Genomic DNA, 18,122 nt, shown 5'->3' with positions numbered 1-18,122 from the left:
GGCACGTCCCACCGGGAGGAGGCCCAGAGGAAGACCCAGGACACGCTGGAGGGACTATGTTTCTCGGCTGGCCTGGGAACGCCTTGGGATTCCCGCGGAGGAGCTGGCCCAAGTGGCTGGGGAGAGGGAAGTCTGGGTCTCCCTGCTTAGGCTGCTGCCCCCGCGACCCGACCCCTGATAAGCGGAAGAGAATGGATGGATGAATGGATAAACAACTGAAGGAATTAATACCGCCACCAACTGGTAAAGAGTGTCTGCTAAACTTTTCTCCTTCTTGCATTTAAAAGCAACTCGAAGAACATTGCTGCCACCTATATGTCAAGAGGACAAATTTCTTTTCTGTTCAAATTGCCAACCCGCCACAGTGGCGTGTGTGTTGATCAAATTCACCCGCCACTTCAAATATTTACCCGCCTTTGGCTGGTGGCGGGTGCTAATTTCCACCCCTGCTGACAAGTCTAAACTATAGGGAACAGCAGAGTGCCACAGATAGCTAGTAGAATATTGATGCTTTGACACTTTCTGTCAGGCGCTACCAGATGATGTCAATGATGAGATTGCTATTCGTGAACCACCTGCTATTTTGAAGAAGCTGGAAAGCCTTCCTAGTCGCATAGATCAATGGATAAGGGAGAAAAGAGAGAAGCAGGGGCACAAGCCACTTCTGGATGAGCTTAACAATCCATCAGCTCCTGTTCCAAAGTCTCATCATATGTGGAAAATGGGAATCACATGTGATCACATGTGAATTTCGTGGGATTTTTTTGTAAGGGTTGCTACAGCCAATACTACACTTAAAGTCCAAACTTCAACTGAAGAGACTTAAGCCTGTCTAACTAAGGTCCCTGTGTCTACCATGACCTGAAAGAAGTGTTTCAATTCACAAAGAGTCACCTCACTAACCATATGGTTGTTCCATTGATCTCCTTCCAGGAACTACACCACTTCAAGGCAGACTATTCTTTGGCAGACCCAGAGAGAGACGATGGAAAAATATGTTTCTGAGGCATTCTCTGCTAGTCTCATCAGCCCACCATCTCCTGCTGGAGTTGGATTCTTTTTTGTAGGTAAGAAAAATGGTTTCCTTGATCATTGCATAGACTACAATGTCTTAATGATATTACCATCAGAAAAATAATATCTCCTTCCTCTCATGACATCGGGTCAAGTTTTTAACCAAGCTGGATCTATGCAATGCCTATCATTTAGTGCATGTGCACCAAAGGTATGAGTGGAAAATGGAGTTTAACACTCCAACAGGCTATAACAACTACTTGGCAATGCCTTTTTTGATTAAGAAATGCTCCAGCAGTTTTCCAACAGTTTACTTTCTTGGCTCTGTCTTGTCCCTAGAAAAGATTGAAACGAATCCTGCCAAAGTTTCTGCAGTCCAAGATTGACCAGCATTGCAAAACCAAAACTGTCCCCAGTGGTTTTGGTTTTTTGGTTTTGCAAACTTCTATAGGTACTTTATAAAATGATACAATTTTGCAGCTGCAACCTTACATCAGCTGACATCTTCTAAGACTCGGTTCTCCTCTGGGGAGTGAATGCAGAGAAGTTATTGACCACACTTAAGGGTCTGATTGCTTCTGGTCTTTCATTTTCCAGATTGTCCTGAATAGTTTGTGAGTGTTGACACTTAAAGACAGTGGTGGGTGCAATGATTTACATAAGTCTTTTGGACATTCATCTTCATCCCTGTGCATTCTTGTCTTGACAGCTCATGAATGCTGAATGGAGTTATGACATTGCTAACAGAACTTCTCACTGTCAAACTGGCCTCGGAAGAGTGGTGTCATTGGTTAGATGGTGTTAAACATCCTTTTGTTTGGATGGACCACAAGAATCTAGAATATCTAAGAGGGGCCAAAATATTAAACCCTCTCAGGCCAGATGGATTCTACTTCACCCTTGCCAAATACAGAGCCACACCACCTTTCTACCTCCCAATAGTTACCTACCCGATTGCCGCTTAGTGCCCGAGACCCAAATATCCAAGGTTCTGTTTTTCTATCATGCGTCTAAACAAAACTGTCTTACCACCCTAGCATAACTGAGATCACCTCTGTGGTTCAAGGGAGTTTCTGTTGACCCACGCTAAGAAAGGATATGCAATAATTTGCTTCAGCCTGTCTTGTATTTGACTTCTTGTCATTTACCTGCTGGTCTCTTAAACTGTTTGCATACTCCATGAGAAGTCACAAAGTCTGCTCTCATTCACGTGGTTGCGTGACAAAATTTTTGTCATCTTATTTGAATAGCAGCTTCGTCCACCAATTCACAACACAAGGTTGTGGCCAAACTCTTTCACACAGGGGTTTACACTGTGTATTGTGTGAGTAGTCTGCAAGACATCAGCAGTCTACATCAGGAGTACTAATCACCGTCATTCACCTGGACCCTGATACCTGGTCAGATAAAGAGTGTGGTTGTCCACCAAGGATCTACCACAAAGTACGTCCTCCTGGACCCTCGGCGAAGCAGGCTGGAGCAAGGCGTTGTCTGGGGCCCTCGGCGAAGCAGACTGGAGCGAGGCCGACCCACTGGAGAGGCTGGGGTGGCGTCCGACTTCGCCGGTGGCAGAACTGGGAGCAGCACAGGTGCGGGTGGTTCCGCCAACAGACTTTCCCTTCTGCGTTGACGCCTCAAGAGTTACGGAAGGCGTTGCAGCCTCAGGAAACACGGAAGACGCTGCAGCCACAGGTGCCCAGGAGGGAGTGTAACCTAGGGCGTAGTCTCTCCTGGCCCCGCTGAGGATCTCGTCCATCCCCGCGGATGTCTCCAGCTCGGGGTGACGAAGAGCCTCCCTCAGGAGGTCGCGAGTAGCCCTAAAACGCTCCTTTTTATCCAGGGATGTGGCCTCCACATCGCAGTACTCTCTCACTGTAATGTGGAGCCTGAGATAATCCTCCTCAGCGAGGTCCCAAAAAGAAAAAAAAAAAGAGTCTGCTGGCTCCTCTTGTGGCCGGTTCATTCTGTCAGGATCGAATGGTGATAGAGACGAACCCAAAGCGCAGACTCATAATATAAAAGAAACTAATTTATTAAACTAAAAGATAAACAAAAACAAAAGGCTGTTGAGGCAGCAACACAAGACAAAAACTAAATCCAAAAACTCAGGAACAGACCAACAAGGACAGGAACAGGAACAGACAGGACTGAACAGCAAGCATTGAGCAATGAACCGGCTGAGAAGTGGAGTAAATGACCGGATTTTAAACACAGAGGGTAATAGGTAAGTGGGCACAGGTGAGTGATAATCATTGCTGTCAGGTGGAGGTGGGCATGGCAGGAAACCAAGTGTAGACTGAGGGTAAATGGAAGATACAAAAACCAGGAAACAGAGACAGCAGAAAATGAGACCAGCAAAGATAATGAACAAAACATGAACAATTACCTCGAACAGAAACAAGAAAAACACAAAGAAAAACACAAAACCTCACACTGTAATTTCAATTCGGCTCATTTGTGCTCTGACCCCTGCCTGATTAACACTGAAACTGTTACTTGTGGATTTCTGGTTTGTGAAATGTGGATTGTTGGGATTTACCTGGGTTTTCTGTTTTAGCCTGTTACCTCTGCTTTCTCTTCAGTCAATTTTGTGATTTACTCTGTCTCACATAAAAATTATTAATACTAGCCAACAAGGAATACAGCCAGACATCTCTCCTGTCTGATCTATTATCCATCGCCCACCTGCTCTCAGTGGTTTTGGTTCTTGACATTGATCTGTTGCCAGAGAAATGTGACCTCTGCTCACCTGCAGAACAAACAAGCATTAACAAACCTGAAGCTTCCTCCTGTGTCTCCAACAAGACCTACCAGGGTAATCCTATTTGTTCTCATCCACTCTCTACTCACCTGTGTTTATCCCTTCATGACATCAGGGGATCCTCTGGTCCCTTTTCTCACTCTGTTGGAGGATTAAACTACTTACCTCTGGAGGAAATCCTCTTGTCTTGCTCTCGCCTCTCGTGGATTGCCAGAGAGAGCTGACATTGCATTATTTCTAACTTACTATCTCCTACTCACCAGACCCCAGCCAGCTACCTGTGGACTCTCCTTGTCTACCATCTTAAAGAAGGAAATGCAACAAGAAACACACAACATGTTAAACATCTCAGTTTTGTTGAACTTCATCTGGCAGTAAACTATTTTCTCACACTGTTCCATTGTCTTTCCCACAGAGCTCCAATGATTGAGTCAAGTTTAGAGCTAAAACATCATCTAATACATTTATTTATTGTAATAAAGCCTTTAAAAGCTTTGTTTTTGTGCTTGGTGTCTTTATTGGTCCAGCCTGCCAATCAATTTCACTGTCTGTTTCACTTAGTATCTATTTCACTTTCTGATTATGATTGATGCACCTTTTTTACTAAAATATGTATGTACTAATCTAAAGTCAGAAAATTTGATTTACCAAGTTGATAGCCAGGTCCATAATCCTGCTTAGTGTGATCTCTGTTGTTTGGGAAAATGAAGATGAATCACCTGAAAAAACCCTACATATGTCAAACCTGCTTTGTAGTAAATGGTCAATGGACTGTACTTATATAGTGTCTTTCAAGCCAACCAAAATACTCAAAGCACTTTACAACACAATCTGTGCCCTCATTTACCCATTCACACACACATTCATTCATACATCTCTACAAAGCTTATTTAAATAAATCATTTTATAGAGTCTAATCAGTGCTTAAGATTACAGTCATACACTGATGGGGCACATCGGATGCAATGAAGGGTTCAGTGTCTTGCACAGGGACACTTTGACATGTGAATCGAACTCTCACTGGAGTGCTGCCTTCTGGGGCTGGATCCACCTGTCCTCTCTGCTCTTGGGTGCTGCAGATGGTGGGCCTTCTACTGTTCAGGGTACTTTTTTAATTATGCATTATTTTATTATTATTATTATTTTATTTTATTTTTAATATTATTTTTGACTTTGTTGCAATTTTTTGTATTTTTATATAAATATATGAACAGTCAGTTTTTCTGAAAAGCAAAAGCGAAATATAAACATTACTTGACGGAAACGCATGTGTAAGGAAAAGGCAAAAGCAAAATATATATATTTCTGCTTTTATTTTTGATTATGTTGCTTTCAGTCCTCCATAGTAAGTGTGCATTTCTTTCAAGCTTTTATTATGATAGTCAGTACAGGAACTTGTTGAAATGAAAACAGGAGTGGCTTATTGAAATTTCTTATAACCAGAGACAGGACATTGAAACCACAAAGTACAAGTGCCCCCTAGTGGCTGGCCGCAGTACAATTTTTAAAGTTCTGTCCCTTCCATGTAAACGAATGGAACATTTTCCTGACTAATAACTAACATATACTTCAGATAATTTTTTCAGGTGTTGATTCATGTAGTTCTTATCTTGCTGCTGTATGTTCACACATGCATAAAAAACATTTAGTTTTTATTAGTTTATTTGAGGCCAAAAGAAAAGTGTCATGGTATAATGTGATGGACAGTGTCACAGTGTCTGACTGTTAGTGAGTTGGAAGGGTGTGTAGGCTGCATTTTCATATCAAAGGTACACCCCCAAGTGCCTAGTGCCTTGGGGCTTCAATATTGTAAAAATACAACATGGCAGCTGCCCCAAAACAAAGACACTTCGGCTTTAATTTAAGACAATGCAAGTCAATAGTTTCTTTATCCATTTTTATTTTATGTTGATGTCTGCAGGACATGTTTTTTAATTGTGTAAATGCCTTCCTGAAACATTTTGCCTTTGAGCAATCAGCACTCCTAAGTCTCGTGCAGTGAGAGACAGACATTTCAATGAGTTCACTTGTTCACACTCCAGACATTTCTCATGTTGAGAAGTGATAAAGTTCAACACACAAAATATTAGGTTGTAAAAATTGACAAGGTAAATTTTGATCTGCTTATTCTATATAAATATATACACAATTTATTCAAGTCATGTATTAAGGCTCTAAAATAGCACGATCACATCATGTGTTTGCCTAAATGCTCCAGGATACTCCATAAGAAGTGACAAAGTTGGTTTGCGGTCATTTGGTTGCGAGTGGTTTGTTTTTGCACACAACTTTCATCATCCACGAGACACTCAAATCAGAACTCCCAGGAAGCTCCTCCCTCCTCCTTAAAATGAGTTTCTTTCCACAGGCTTCTCAACTCTCCTGTCCTTGTACAAATTTTTGCTAACCTTACTGCAACTAGATGTGTTTATTAAACCAACTGAGACAGTACACAGCGTTTAGCATTTTCAAATATATCGGTACACAATAATGAGTGAACAAATGGAACGTGTCTCTACATTGCCCGGCTGAGGTGCACTTCCTCCTGGCCACCACAGCCACAAAGAGATGCCTGTGTATCCGTACGGTCTGTTAAAGTTCATAGGTTTCTAAGTTTTGCTGGAACAGTTGTAAAGATGGCCATATTTTCTAACAGCCTCAGCCAGCTGCTTCTCAGCGGAGCAGTAGAAGCAAATTAACTCAATTAAAACTCCTTGGCTTTTCCGCATAAACACACAAACATACCTACAACAATTCGGATCAATCATGCAATACTTGACGCAAACCCCTGAGCAAAAAAGTTCGGCCTGGGCCTAGTGTCACGAAGGGATGAACGAAGCTGCTATGCAAACAAAAATGATGCAGTTTTTGTCATGCAACCACATGACTGAGAGCCGCCTTTAAGATACACATGGTTCAGCTTATGGTATATCTTTATTTCACAGCAGCTATTTAACAACAAAAGACATTGTAGAAATCCTGCGCCTGTGAGTGTGTATTACACAGTGTGTATGCTCCGTCATGTCACGGATATTGGAATTGACATAGCAAGGAGATATTGAGAACTTTGTGGTTTCACCTTCTCAGGTTGAAAACCAATCTGCAGTTTTAAAAAGGCCTTCATGTAAAAACATGCAGGATGTTTGGATAAACTTAAAGCGAACAAACACTCCTGGTTTCAGCCAGGATGACATGTGGTGAGGAGAGATTGTTAGAGTTTAATGCAGTTCATTCCTATCATACGAGCTCTCAACACAAGTTATTAAAGTTGATGCTCGTTTCCACGTTTTCAAGGTAACTCACAGTCTCGGTGTGTGCGCGGCGCCAGTTCCTGGCTCGCAACAATCTCTGTGTTATTACTAAGGGGCAGAGTGTTCCACAACTTCCACCTCTACTGCTGTAAGTTTTATCTGTGTGATTAAGTTGTGTGGCTGAATCCACCCCCACCCCATTGCTTGCTCCTAATAAAAAAAAGTGCCACTGCAACAGGAGTTTAGAACTCGCTCGGGCTTGATCCGAACGGACACGCACAAGTGACTTCTCTTTTTGCAAAAGCCTCATAAAAGACAATCTACTCTCTGCGTGGTTCTTTATTTAGGTCAGGTGAGAATAAACACTGACAGAGATATTGGACAAAATGTGTTGGAGATGGAGCTGCCAGGCCAGAGAAAGAGTAAGACCTCAGAGAAGACTCGTGGATGTAGTAACGAAGGCCATGAAGATGGCTGGAGTTACAGTAGAGAAGGCAGGAGAAAGGGTGAGATGGAGGCAGATGATTTGTTGATGATATTCCCAAGTCTTTTTCATTGTTTCACTACTATTTCTACAGTTTCAAAACTTTATTTTAACAATTATACTATATAGTATATACTAATACTATAATTTTATAGTTCACCGCAAACTGCTGCGGTAGACATATTTCTTTGCAGGTACACTGGGTTATTTTGCCCTGTGCAGGATCTTGCAGGAAAGAAGCCAAGAAACATAGGGTTAGTTTTACCCTCTGTAATAGTTTAAAGGCAAGTTGCTAAAATATTATTTTCACATTTCAAGGTGTCCCACACATGACTATGACATGAGTTAATCAAAAAGGTTTTAAAAAACAAAACAACTGGACTTCTATTTTATAGCTGAAGACATTTCAGTTCTCATCAGGGGAGCTTTCTCAATTCAAAACTGGTTGATTTTTTTGTGGTTGTTGATATCAAAATTTAAATGTGACCATCAGACTCCAGCTAGAAAAGTCTACGGCCCTGAAGTGACCCACATGCGCAGAAGAAGACGTGCTGTCACACGCAGCACACTGTGTTTATGGAAGCAAATATGGATCCTACAAATGTTAACATGTATGTATCAATTCGGAAGTTTTTCTGCAGTTGGAGCCAATACAATTATTATTTGCCATGCATGTTTCGTCCAGTGTTTACATTTGATAATGACACTTCCTGACTATTGAATTGAACTCCTGGAATGGGAGCGACATACTGAAATTAGAGGAGAGAAACAGAATCAAGTATCAATCTCATCATGATGGTATCGATCTGATCCGACAACGTTAGTATCATATGTTGGTGTGGATTCTCAGTCATCCAGGACATGGCAAATCTAAAAAATTTTAAAATGAAATAAAAAAAATTAAGCAACTGGACTGTAGTTATAGACATGTGGAGCTCTGAGCTTTAAACTGCATGATGCTGATATCAATAAAATCAATATTTGAAAACATCAGATATGTGGATGGATGGATGGATGGATGGATGGATGGATGGATGGATGGATGGTTTTTAGAGAATCTTGCTAACACAAAGACAGATGGACCAAGACTACTGAAAACATAACCTCCTTGGCAGAGGTAACAAACCACATAGCAGCTGATAGAAAAACTCTTAAATGACCTTCCCTGCTCTGATTTTAATTACAGGTCATTCTTGTAGCTTGTAGCTCACAGACTTAAGATGACATAAACATGACTTTTAAAACTGTGTAATATATGAATATATGTCAGATATCTGTTAAAATATATGCCGGATATCTTTTTGAAAAATATTTTTTATGAGGTTCTGATGCTCAGTCAGTTGATTAGAGAAAAAGAGAGTCAAAGAGCTTTACTACAAAGTAAAGGTAACAGCTTAGTCTCAATGTTGAGTTGAAAGTCTGAGTTTTCAGAATCACAGAAGAGGATTTCTTTGAGTGTGAATAAATCACCGTGGTAACACAGACTGAGTTTGAGTCTGATTCGATCACCGCGGTAACACAGACTGAGTTTGAGTCCGATTTGATCACCGTGGTAACACAGACTGAGTTTGAGTCTGATTAGATCACCACGGTAACACAGTCTGAGTTTGAGTCTGATTAGATCACCACGGTAACACAGTCTGAGTTCAGTTTTAGCTTAGACTCTCAGTTAGAACCTCTATCTGTTCATTGAATCTTTTCTTACTGGGATCCCAGATAGAAAAATCAGACTGAAGTAACATTTCAATATCATTATAGTTCTGCCTGCTGCTGTAAGCTTTTAAACAAACAGATTGTCAAATGAAACAAAACTACTAATCACACTGTCAGTCAGCTCTCCACATTTAGATGCTAATCAAATGTTAGTGTTTTAACTTTCAAATTTAACTAGAATACAAAGTTTATACTGGGATATATATTTACCTCTGCTAAGAAGGTAAAAGTTTTGGTAACGCTGGTTTGTTTATCCATCTGTTAGCAAGTTACTCAAAAACTAATGAACAGATTTAGGTAGATAAAATTTTCAGGAAATATTAGGGTTGTCACAAAAACAATGGAATAAATTTTGGTGTTGATTCAGATTATGATCCAGATAAACACTATTTTTTTAATCACACCTTGTCTAAGGTTTGTGTTTTCTGAGTGGTTTTTTGGGGTTGTTACAAAAAACAAGTAATTAAAAGTTGGCTGTGATCCAGATTACAATCCAGATCTAACTATTTTGACACTATTTGACACTATGGCATTGGCAGAGGTTTGTGCTCTCCAAATACTTCTAGTTCATTTCTAATTTATGTTAATCAATATAATCTATGGATTTTAATTTCAGGTAATATTTTTTCATTTGATCAGACCTATTTTTTAATTAACTCACCTAATTTTCAGAATACGAAATATGAGAAATATGCTGGAAAACTTGAACACACTCACATGCCCACATTTAACCTTTATGCCCTAAAAAGCTAAAGTTAAATCTCAGTAAAAACAAATTGTGTTAATTTTAGAAGACATTGTCATCAGAACCTTGAATGAGACTGATCATGAATCCTCTTTAAACAATCAGACCATTTCTCTAACATTTATACAACTGCTGAGTCATTGTGACTGATAAATTTGTGTATCATTTGTTCTTTCCATTTTCAATTGACTATCAAAAATCAAATAATGAAAAACGAACTGGTTATTTTGTTTTTATTATAACACCAAAATCGAAAAAAAAACGCCCGGTTTTTCATATTTCACTTTTAGGCTAAGATCGAAAACACGAAATGGAAAAACGAACAGGAGGACAGAATTTAATCTTTAAAAACTTCATGTCATTCCAGGGTCTCTCACTGCCCTGCTTTAACTGGGGCTGGAGAGCTGAGGTTCACTTTCAGAGACAGAAAGGTTCACTGGAAGCTCTCTGCAGCTTTCCTTCAGGTTTCTGTGTTCCTTGTTGCTACAAGCTAAAATATTAGACACATAATACTTAAAAACAATTTAATTGAAAACAACTTGAAAATGTTTTAGTATCCCACAGTGTATAGTAATACACAATACATCATTAATTCCTAAACATGCAGAAAGAACTAACAGGTAAAAACAGGTTTAACAAAGTGTAATATTAACTTTAGTTTTACACATGAATCATAGACATTTCTGTTAGCATGTACAGTAAAAAAACACCTCTTGAGAGATGAGATGGGAAGCTGAGGACAGGTGAGGTCACAGCATCTCTAAGCTGGTCCTGTTAGTCCTCTGGTTTGAAGTCTTCACTACAGAGCTGAGAGACTCTGTAGTAACAAAACCCTCCCTTCTTACTGCAGCTTCCCATTGCCTCCTTAAATCTGCAGGGTTTCCCCCAGAAAAGAGGCTAAGCCCGGTGGTAGGTGGCCGTTTGTGATTTAGTAAAAAAAAAAAAAAAAAGATTAAAGTTGACAGGAAAGTTGACAATATGGCTATTTATTATGTGTGTGGGGATTTGGGTTTTTTCTGTGTTTTGGTTTTGTTTTATTTTTATTTAGTTTTTGGTTCGTGTTTTGGTTTGTGTCTCGTCTCTCGATTAATGTTCACTTTCTCCTCCTCAGTCTATCTCTCTCTGTCTCCCTGCCACGCCCACCTACACCTGTCCAAGTTCTGTAATCATGTCACCTGTTCCCACTCACCTCATTATCCTCAGTGTTAAAATCACGGTCACTTTCTCCATTACTGCGCTGGTCCATTGATGTTTAAATGTTGTTGTTTGTTTCTGTCCTGCCCGTTCCCAGTCCTGTCCTTGTTTCCTGTGCCTGTTAGTATTTCTGGTCTCGTTTTAGTTTTTAATTTAGTTTATGTTTTATTTTGCTGCCACGTCAGCTTTTGTTTTGTTTGTTCTTTAGTTTAATAAATTAGTTTCTTTTAATATGAGTGCGCTCTGGATTCGTCTCCGTCATCTCCACCCCACATGACAATGTGATATTGTAAGATATTTATGTCAAATATTTACACAACTACAGTTTTACAAAAAGGCACTTTTGAAATACTTTTTTAAATAAAAATACAATTAAAATAAATATTAATTGATTGCACCTAGTTTGAGTCCTAATTAAAGTCACATTTACAAATAATTTAACACACCAACACACATCTCACATCAAGGCCAATGAATAACAATAAAGAACTGTGAAAAACAGAGAGATGCTGTACTGTACTGTGCATATCTAATGCTGAATATAATAGCATCATTTCACTGGTAAACAAGGATAAATTATATATATTTTCACTAAGTACAAAACATGCTTACCATATTCAGTCCTGTAAAGCCACCCGCTGAATTTCAGCTCAACTAACCCTTTTTGGTTAAACCTGCTCGATCGATGTATATTGCTGTCGCTCTGACGACGGGCTAACTCCAGCCGTAGCTAAAGGAGGCTCGGCCTCAGGACTCATTAGTCACGCAGGGCTCCGTGAACAGCACGCGGACCTGAGCGCGTGGTGGAGGTGTTTATACTTGATGCTTACGTCGGAGCAGTATTCTCCGAAAAGACGGCGGGCAATTCGCAACGTAACCAGTGGAAATACAATTTAAAATTTTTTTTAAAAAGAGAGCATATTTTCTGGCTGTGATACAGAGAGGATGTTTAAACTTAAAGCATTCAGTTTGACTTTCATTGATTTATTTGCTTTAGTTGTGATTCACCCATCATAGTACTAATATTTCTTCCCTCTGTGGTCTATAAACTCTCCTTTTTATCAGCTGCAGCAGTAATCTCCTCCCGTGAGTTTTGAACTGTTTGATTATCTCTGTGATCTCTCATAGAGGGATCGTGTAAATGCTAAAACAGGCGAACCAGCTCCGCTAGAGCAGCAAAATCGTCCATTTTGAATGGAGAGCGGCGCGCGTGATACGCACCAAGTTACAAAACTGCGTGTGGACTTCGCACAGGGGCGGGGACAGCGTGATTGCGTCAGTGTTGTCGTGCACACCCTCTCGCGGTGATCAACGTGTCAAGTTGATGTGGATGGGAAAAAAAAACGTGTATAAAAAATGACGTATTCTATAATAAACAAGCGGTGCTTAGGGTCACCAAAGCCTGGCGGCCAGCCAGGCTTATAATACACTGGAGGGAAACCCTGATCTGATCTGATCTATGTTACTGGGAAACCTTCAAAATGTGAAGAAAAAACCCCAGAAAGAGCTAATAAGAGAGAAGCACCAGTTCCTCCTGTTAGCATTTAGTTGTTTGCCAAATAATGTTAGCTACGATAACATATTATAATAAATGGTCAAATAACCAAAATTATTGTTCAGTCTTACTTGTGAAAGTTAATCCCACGTGATATAAAATCCGGTCATAGCTGCTCGCTCTGTGTTTCCTCCTGTTGGCTCTTAGAGAGAGGAGAGATCCGTCCAACATGGCGGCGACGGCGGATGCGCTCCGGGACGTAATGAGGCATCTACATATTTATGTTTGTTCAATATCGATCAATCAGGACCAGATAATCCATTCAGACCCATCAGCCATGGAGACTTACGTATTGTTTCGAGGATCAAACCGCTGTTTAACATGTCCTCTATCAGTGGTTCTAGTGCTGCCATAGTAGCTACTACATTACTTGAACTGCCGCATAAAGTCACTTCCGGGTCACCTAAACCCGACCAAATAAATATTAAAATCAAATTCTGTCCTGCTGCACGTTTTTCCATTTCGTGTTTTCGATCTTAGCCTAAAAGTGAAAAATGAAAAACCAGGCATTTTTTTCGTTTTTGGTGTTATAATAAAAATAAATAAAATAAAATAACCAGTCCGTTTTTCATTATTCGATTGTTGATAGTCAATTGAAATGGACAGAATGGATGATACTAGTGCTGGGCGATATTGAAAAAATCCTTTATCACGATATGGATTATTTTATATCACAATAACGATATATATCACTATATACCCCAATTACGTACGTTGTCAGTTATTCTCTGAAAAATATGAAAAAATAATCTCATTTCCTACTTTTTTCAAGCTTTATTTTGAAGTGACATTTAACTGAACTTTCACAAATGAGATTTGCTGCATTTTAGTGCAGCAATATATATGTACCTGTTAGACGTAACAGTATCAAATGACAACAGACTCCATTATCTTCCTCCGGCTATAGTTTCACTTTTCACAACTTTCCCGGCTCTTTTACAACTTGTTTGTTTGCACTTTTTGGATTGTTAAATATTCTTTTTCCTGGTTCTTCTTTACGTGATAGAAGAGGTTTGTTGTGTTGGCGTCAGATGAGAAAACAGTCTAATAGCAGAGTTAGCATTAGCATTAGCAGAGTTAGCATATTACCTTTTTCTGCTCCGTGTCGGACTTCTTGAACCAAATCACAGACGTCCCCCTGGTTTTAGTAAAAGTCTTTCTTCTTGGGCTGCCTGCTAGCTGTCTCTACTTGTTGCGACCCCGGGTTTGATACTTCATGCGTCTCCATCTTTCAGCACTTATGGTGAAAACACTGCGCCGCACAGAAAGTCGCTGCCATAAAGCATGTCACAAACCCACACGTAAAGCAGCGTCATGTTGCAAAACGGAGGTTCTTCAAAAAATAGTTATTTTTTCTTCTTATTTATCACTTATATAAACTGAATGTATGCAAAGTGACAACACTAATACATTCGTCGTAGCCTACGTTATGAAATATTTACATGAATCTTTGATACAATTATGATAGAAACGATAGAGACGATAGAAACGATAGAAGAAAATCTATCACGATAGACACTTTTCTATCGTCCCCACGATATGTATCGTTGTATCGCCCAGCACTAGATGATACACGGATTCTGATAATAAAATTATTCCTGTTCAAACTTTAATAGCTGGTAATTTCACTGAAATAAAAAAATTACAAGTACTTTAAATACCTGCCATGAAGTGCATAATCAGTTGATGTATAAATGCAACAGCTCTGATGACATAAAGCAGTGGTGTCCAATCCTGTTCCTGGAGGGCCACTATCCTGCATGTTTTTGGTGTTTCTCTGCTTTGACACACCTGGTTTGAATGACTGAGTGATTAACAGGCTTCTGCGGTACTTGAAGACCTGCTGAAGAGCAGAGAAATGACTAAAACATATATGATAGTGCCCCTTGTGTCAGAGTCTGGTGATCCTGGTGGTTTTTGGGTTCTATTCTGTCATTCTCCAGTAGGGGGCTTCAGCACTCCTGGAGGCCCTGCAGATAGGTGTTCCTCATCTTAATCACCTAGGAGGCATTTAAGGAGTTGGCAGCCAGCACCTCACTGTCAGAGTGTTAACTCAGTGGTACGTGTGTTATCGCCCTGGCTTTTGTTCTTGTTATAGAACTATTTCATGTTTGCTTGCCTTGTTTCAGGTTTTTTTTTCAAGTTCAAGTATTTCTCATGACCAAGCCGTTCTACAGTCCTGGAAGAGTTTCTCGTGTCGTCTCGCTCCTGGATTCCCACGCTGCCTAACCACCCGGATCGCCTCCTAGACCGAACCCTGCTCACCCTCATTACCACCTGGATCCAACCCAGATTCTGCTCCTCTCTCCCCAGCCGTCCAGTACTCCATGCCACTGTAAGCTGTTGTCTGTTTGGAACTCTTTCTGCCACCTTGTCAAGAGACTTTTCTAATTACGTGTCTCCGCTCACAGTGAAGTGTCCAATCCTGAGCTGCTGTTCCAGAGTCCAGATGGACTAATTAATAAAACCAATTGTGAATTTACTTCTGTCCCCTGAGTGGTGTTCTGCATGTGGGCTAAGACCTTAGCTAAAACCATGACACCTTGAGGACCAGGATTGGACACCACAGACATAAAGAGTTTGGGATTACAGTTATCAAATTAGAAATATTTCAATTTATCCTCAATATTATTCATATAGAATTATTATTCATCAGACTGTATGGTTTTATTAGACCAGGTCCACTTACTGATCCTCTGACATGTTTGCAGACATGTTTGGGAGTTATTGATGCTTTCTACTCATAATCACTTTGAGTTAAAAGTGAAATGAAGAGTTTTAAGCTAACATAAATCAAAGGAAAGTCATAAAAGGTGCTTGTTTTCAGAGTCTTGCATTAAAAAAAAATACACCAATTTAAAGATAATTAAAGATTTAAAAAAATACTAGGCTCTTTTCTGCATTTTCCATGATTACTCAGATGTGACATATTTTGTGCCAAACACAGTAATGCAAACAAGGCAGTAAATAGCAAATACAGATAGTGTGAAGTGAAATGGTTCAGTCAGTTGCCAATAATTGTGTGAACAGACCCAAAACTACAACAGCTGTCATTCTTCAGCTTTTCAAAGGACAGTAAAGTTTGATGGATGCGGTTAGTTTAGGCCCTGGTGAAAATTACAACCCAAGATCTGGTAACTGACTACAGTTAATGTTTTGAAGAGAACCACCTGAAATACAAGCCTTCAACAGAAGAACCACAGCCTGTCTGACAGCCACCGGCCGTCTCCCACTGTCTGACCACCACCACCCGCCTCCAGCTGTCTGGATGAGAACCTCCTTGAAGACTGTGTAACATCATTGTAAAGCTTGGGGGATGCTCTTTTGAAATGTGGGGCTCCAGTTCCCCTCAGCATCACTCCAGACCAAAAAGAAAAGATGTTTTCTGATGCTTGTGTTAACAAAACTTGCTTTTTCTTCTGCTTCCATTTTTGCTGATAAACAACACAACAGTAACTTCCTCAGTGTCCTCCAGCAACCTGCTACAGCAGGCGGCAGCACCTTCAACGTCACAAACCAAGGAGGTAACACCGCCCACATAGTCACCTCACAAAAACTCTAAAAACAAGTCATTAACATTTAAATCACAGAAATGGACCACTGGAGTGTTTCATGATAGTGTTTAACTAAAAAAAAAAACATGAAAAGTCATTGTTTTGATATTTTATATCATTTCACCTTTAAATAAGTTTAAATAATAACTAACCTACCAGCTACTACAACACTAAAAAACCTTTTACAATGTACAAATATGTTTTAAATATGCAGGAAGATGAGAAGCTGCAGGTCTGAGCCCAGTCACTCTGAATAAACAGAGCTAACTTCCTTTATTTGGAGCCAGAGTGTCTCTTAAACATGGCAGCCAGGAGTTCCAGGAGTTTTTCTCATTATTTTTAGTTTGACTTGAACATAAGTTGTGGTGATTTAGCTGTCTGTCAGCTAACAGCTCACGTGCTGAAAAGTGCCCGTCTGCTGAGTTTTGCTCCAGGCCAGTGGACCAAGCCGCCTGCCGAGTGGCAGGAGTTTGTACACAATCTCTGTGGGTTTATTTAACAAAGAAACTCCTCCTTCGGGGCTCGTCATCACTTCTAGCCGGACCCGACACCGGCTGACTGGTTAGGAACAGACCCAGTCTCTGCAGGCGTTATGGTGCACTTTTTTTTTCTCCTCTTGATTTTAATTCATAGGATTTCAAATGTAACTAAGTACAATACTTGAAATAAGACTAAATCATCTATACTAAAAAAAGAGTATAGATGATAAAAATTACTTAAACATGTACAAAGTACATAATTTATATTCAATTACTTAATGCAAGTAAATGTAATTTGCATACACATCACACCCATCAAACTCCCTTCGTTTGAGTTATGTTGGTTTAATTTAGTACAGATACTTTTCACATTGCAAAGATTAGTTATTTTCAGACAGGTTTCAGACAAGTAGTCTGTGGGAAATCTTAACTTCCTGTTGAAGAAGGTTTTTCTTGTTTTGACCACTTCCTGTGTTCAGTTCAAACACTTCCTAATATGGAATGCATTTGTTTTAACATTTTACTACATCCCCATTTCTCAAAATCATGAGCTATGAAAATGTATTTATATACTGCATATATTTTTCTGTTGTAAGGAAAACCAAAACTATTTTTTCCCTTTTATGTGCAACAACTGTAAAACTAGAGCACCTGCTACAAACTGCAGCTGATGCTGACAACAGGAAATACATACAGAACTCAGACAATTCGTTTTCTTTTTGTGAACCTTTTTGAATCTGTATGAAATTACCTTACATAAATGTTTGCTAGATAAATCCTGCAATGAGTTATTCGAAAACCATACTGTTTTTGTTCTATGTGTGAAGCTGAAGTGGTTTAAAAGAATCAAACCATTTTTAGCAACTTAATTTCTGCTGCCAGAAAGTCACTTACCCCATTTTTGAAGCTGCAGTCTAAATCCAACGATTCAGCTATCTTCAAACTATATTTCTTGTCATAAACTTTGAACAACCTTTTTCTTTTCAGAATTGCTGTTTGAGCTTGTGCCTGAGCACCTGAACTGCACTCTCTCATGACATTAAAACCAACCACTTGCACTTCTGCCTTTGTGTTCTCATTTCCTAGACGGTTTTGTTTTTTCTCTTCCTGTTCATGTCTCTTTCACCGTTCTTCTGAACTCTCATTTTCACTCCTCCCCTGGTTTCTGCACACATGGCATTACTCTGATTTTTTGTTTTTTGTCATTTAGGTGTGCTTGGTGGGAAACTGGTTGTAGGTAATGTTACTAAACTTAATAAGTTTATATCTGTCTGAGGTGTGTAGGTATCTGTATTTGTAATGGGATGGAGGCATCTCTACAATAACACACTGTCCATTTCTCATTGTAAATTAGACTTTGACAGAAAAAAAA

General features: G+C 39.7%; 1 protein-coding gene across 1 annotated transcript in view; it reads right to left on the bottom strand.

Annotated features, from left to right (window-relative positions):
- Positions 1-17,846, bottom strand: part of LOC108249835 (vasodilator-stimulated phosphoprotein) — a 39,213-nt gene extending 21,367 nt beyond the window's left edge. The window contains exon 1 of the mRNA XM_017439459.3: positions 17,645-17,846. Coding sequence (XP_017294948.1) covers positions 17,645-17,649 — 5 coding nt within the window. The 5' untranslated portion in view covers positions 17,650-17,846. The remainder of the gene's footprint in view (positions 1-17,644) is intronic.
- Between the last annotated feature and the right edge of the window lie 276 nt (positions 17,847-18,122).

Source organism: Kryptolebias marmoratus, linkage group LG13 (genome assembly GCF_001649575.2).
Source record: "Kryptolebias marmoratus isolate JLee-2015 linkage group LG13, ASM164957v2, whole genome shotgun sequence".
In the NCBI taxonomy this organism is placed as follows: Eukaryota; Metazoa; Chordata; class Actinopteri; order Cyprinodontiformes; family Rivulidae; genus Kryptolebias; species Kryptolebias marmoratus.
This window is presented reverse-complemented; position numbering and strand designations above follow the sequence as displayed.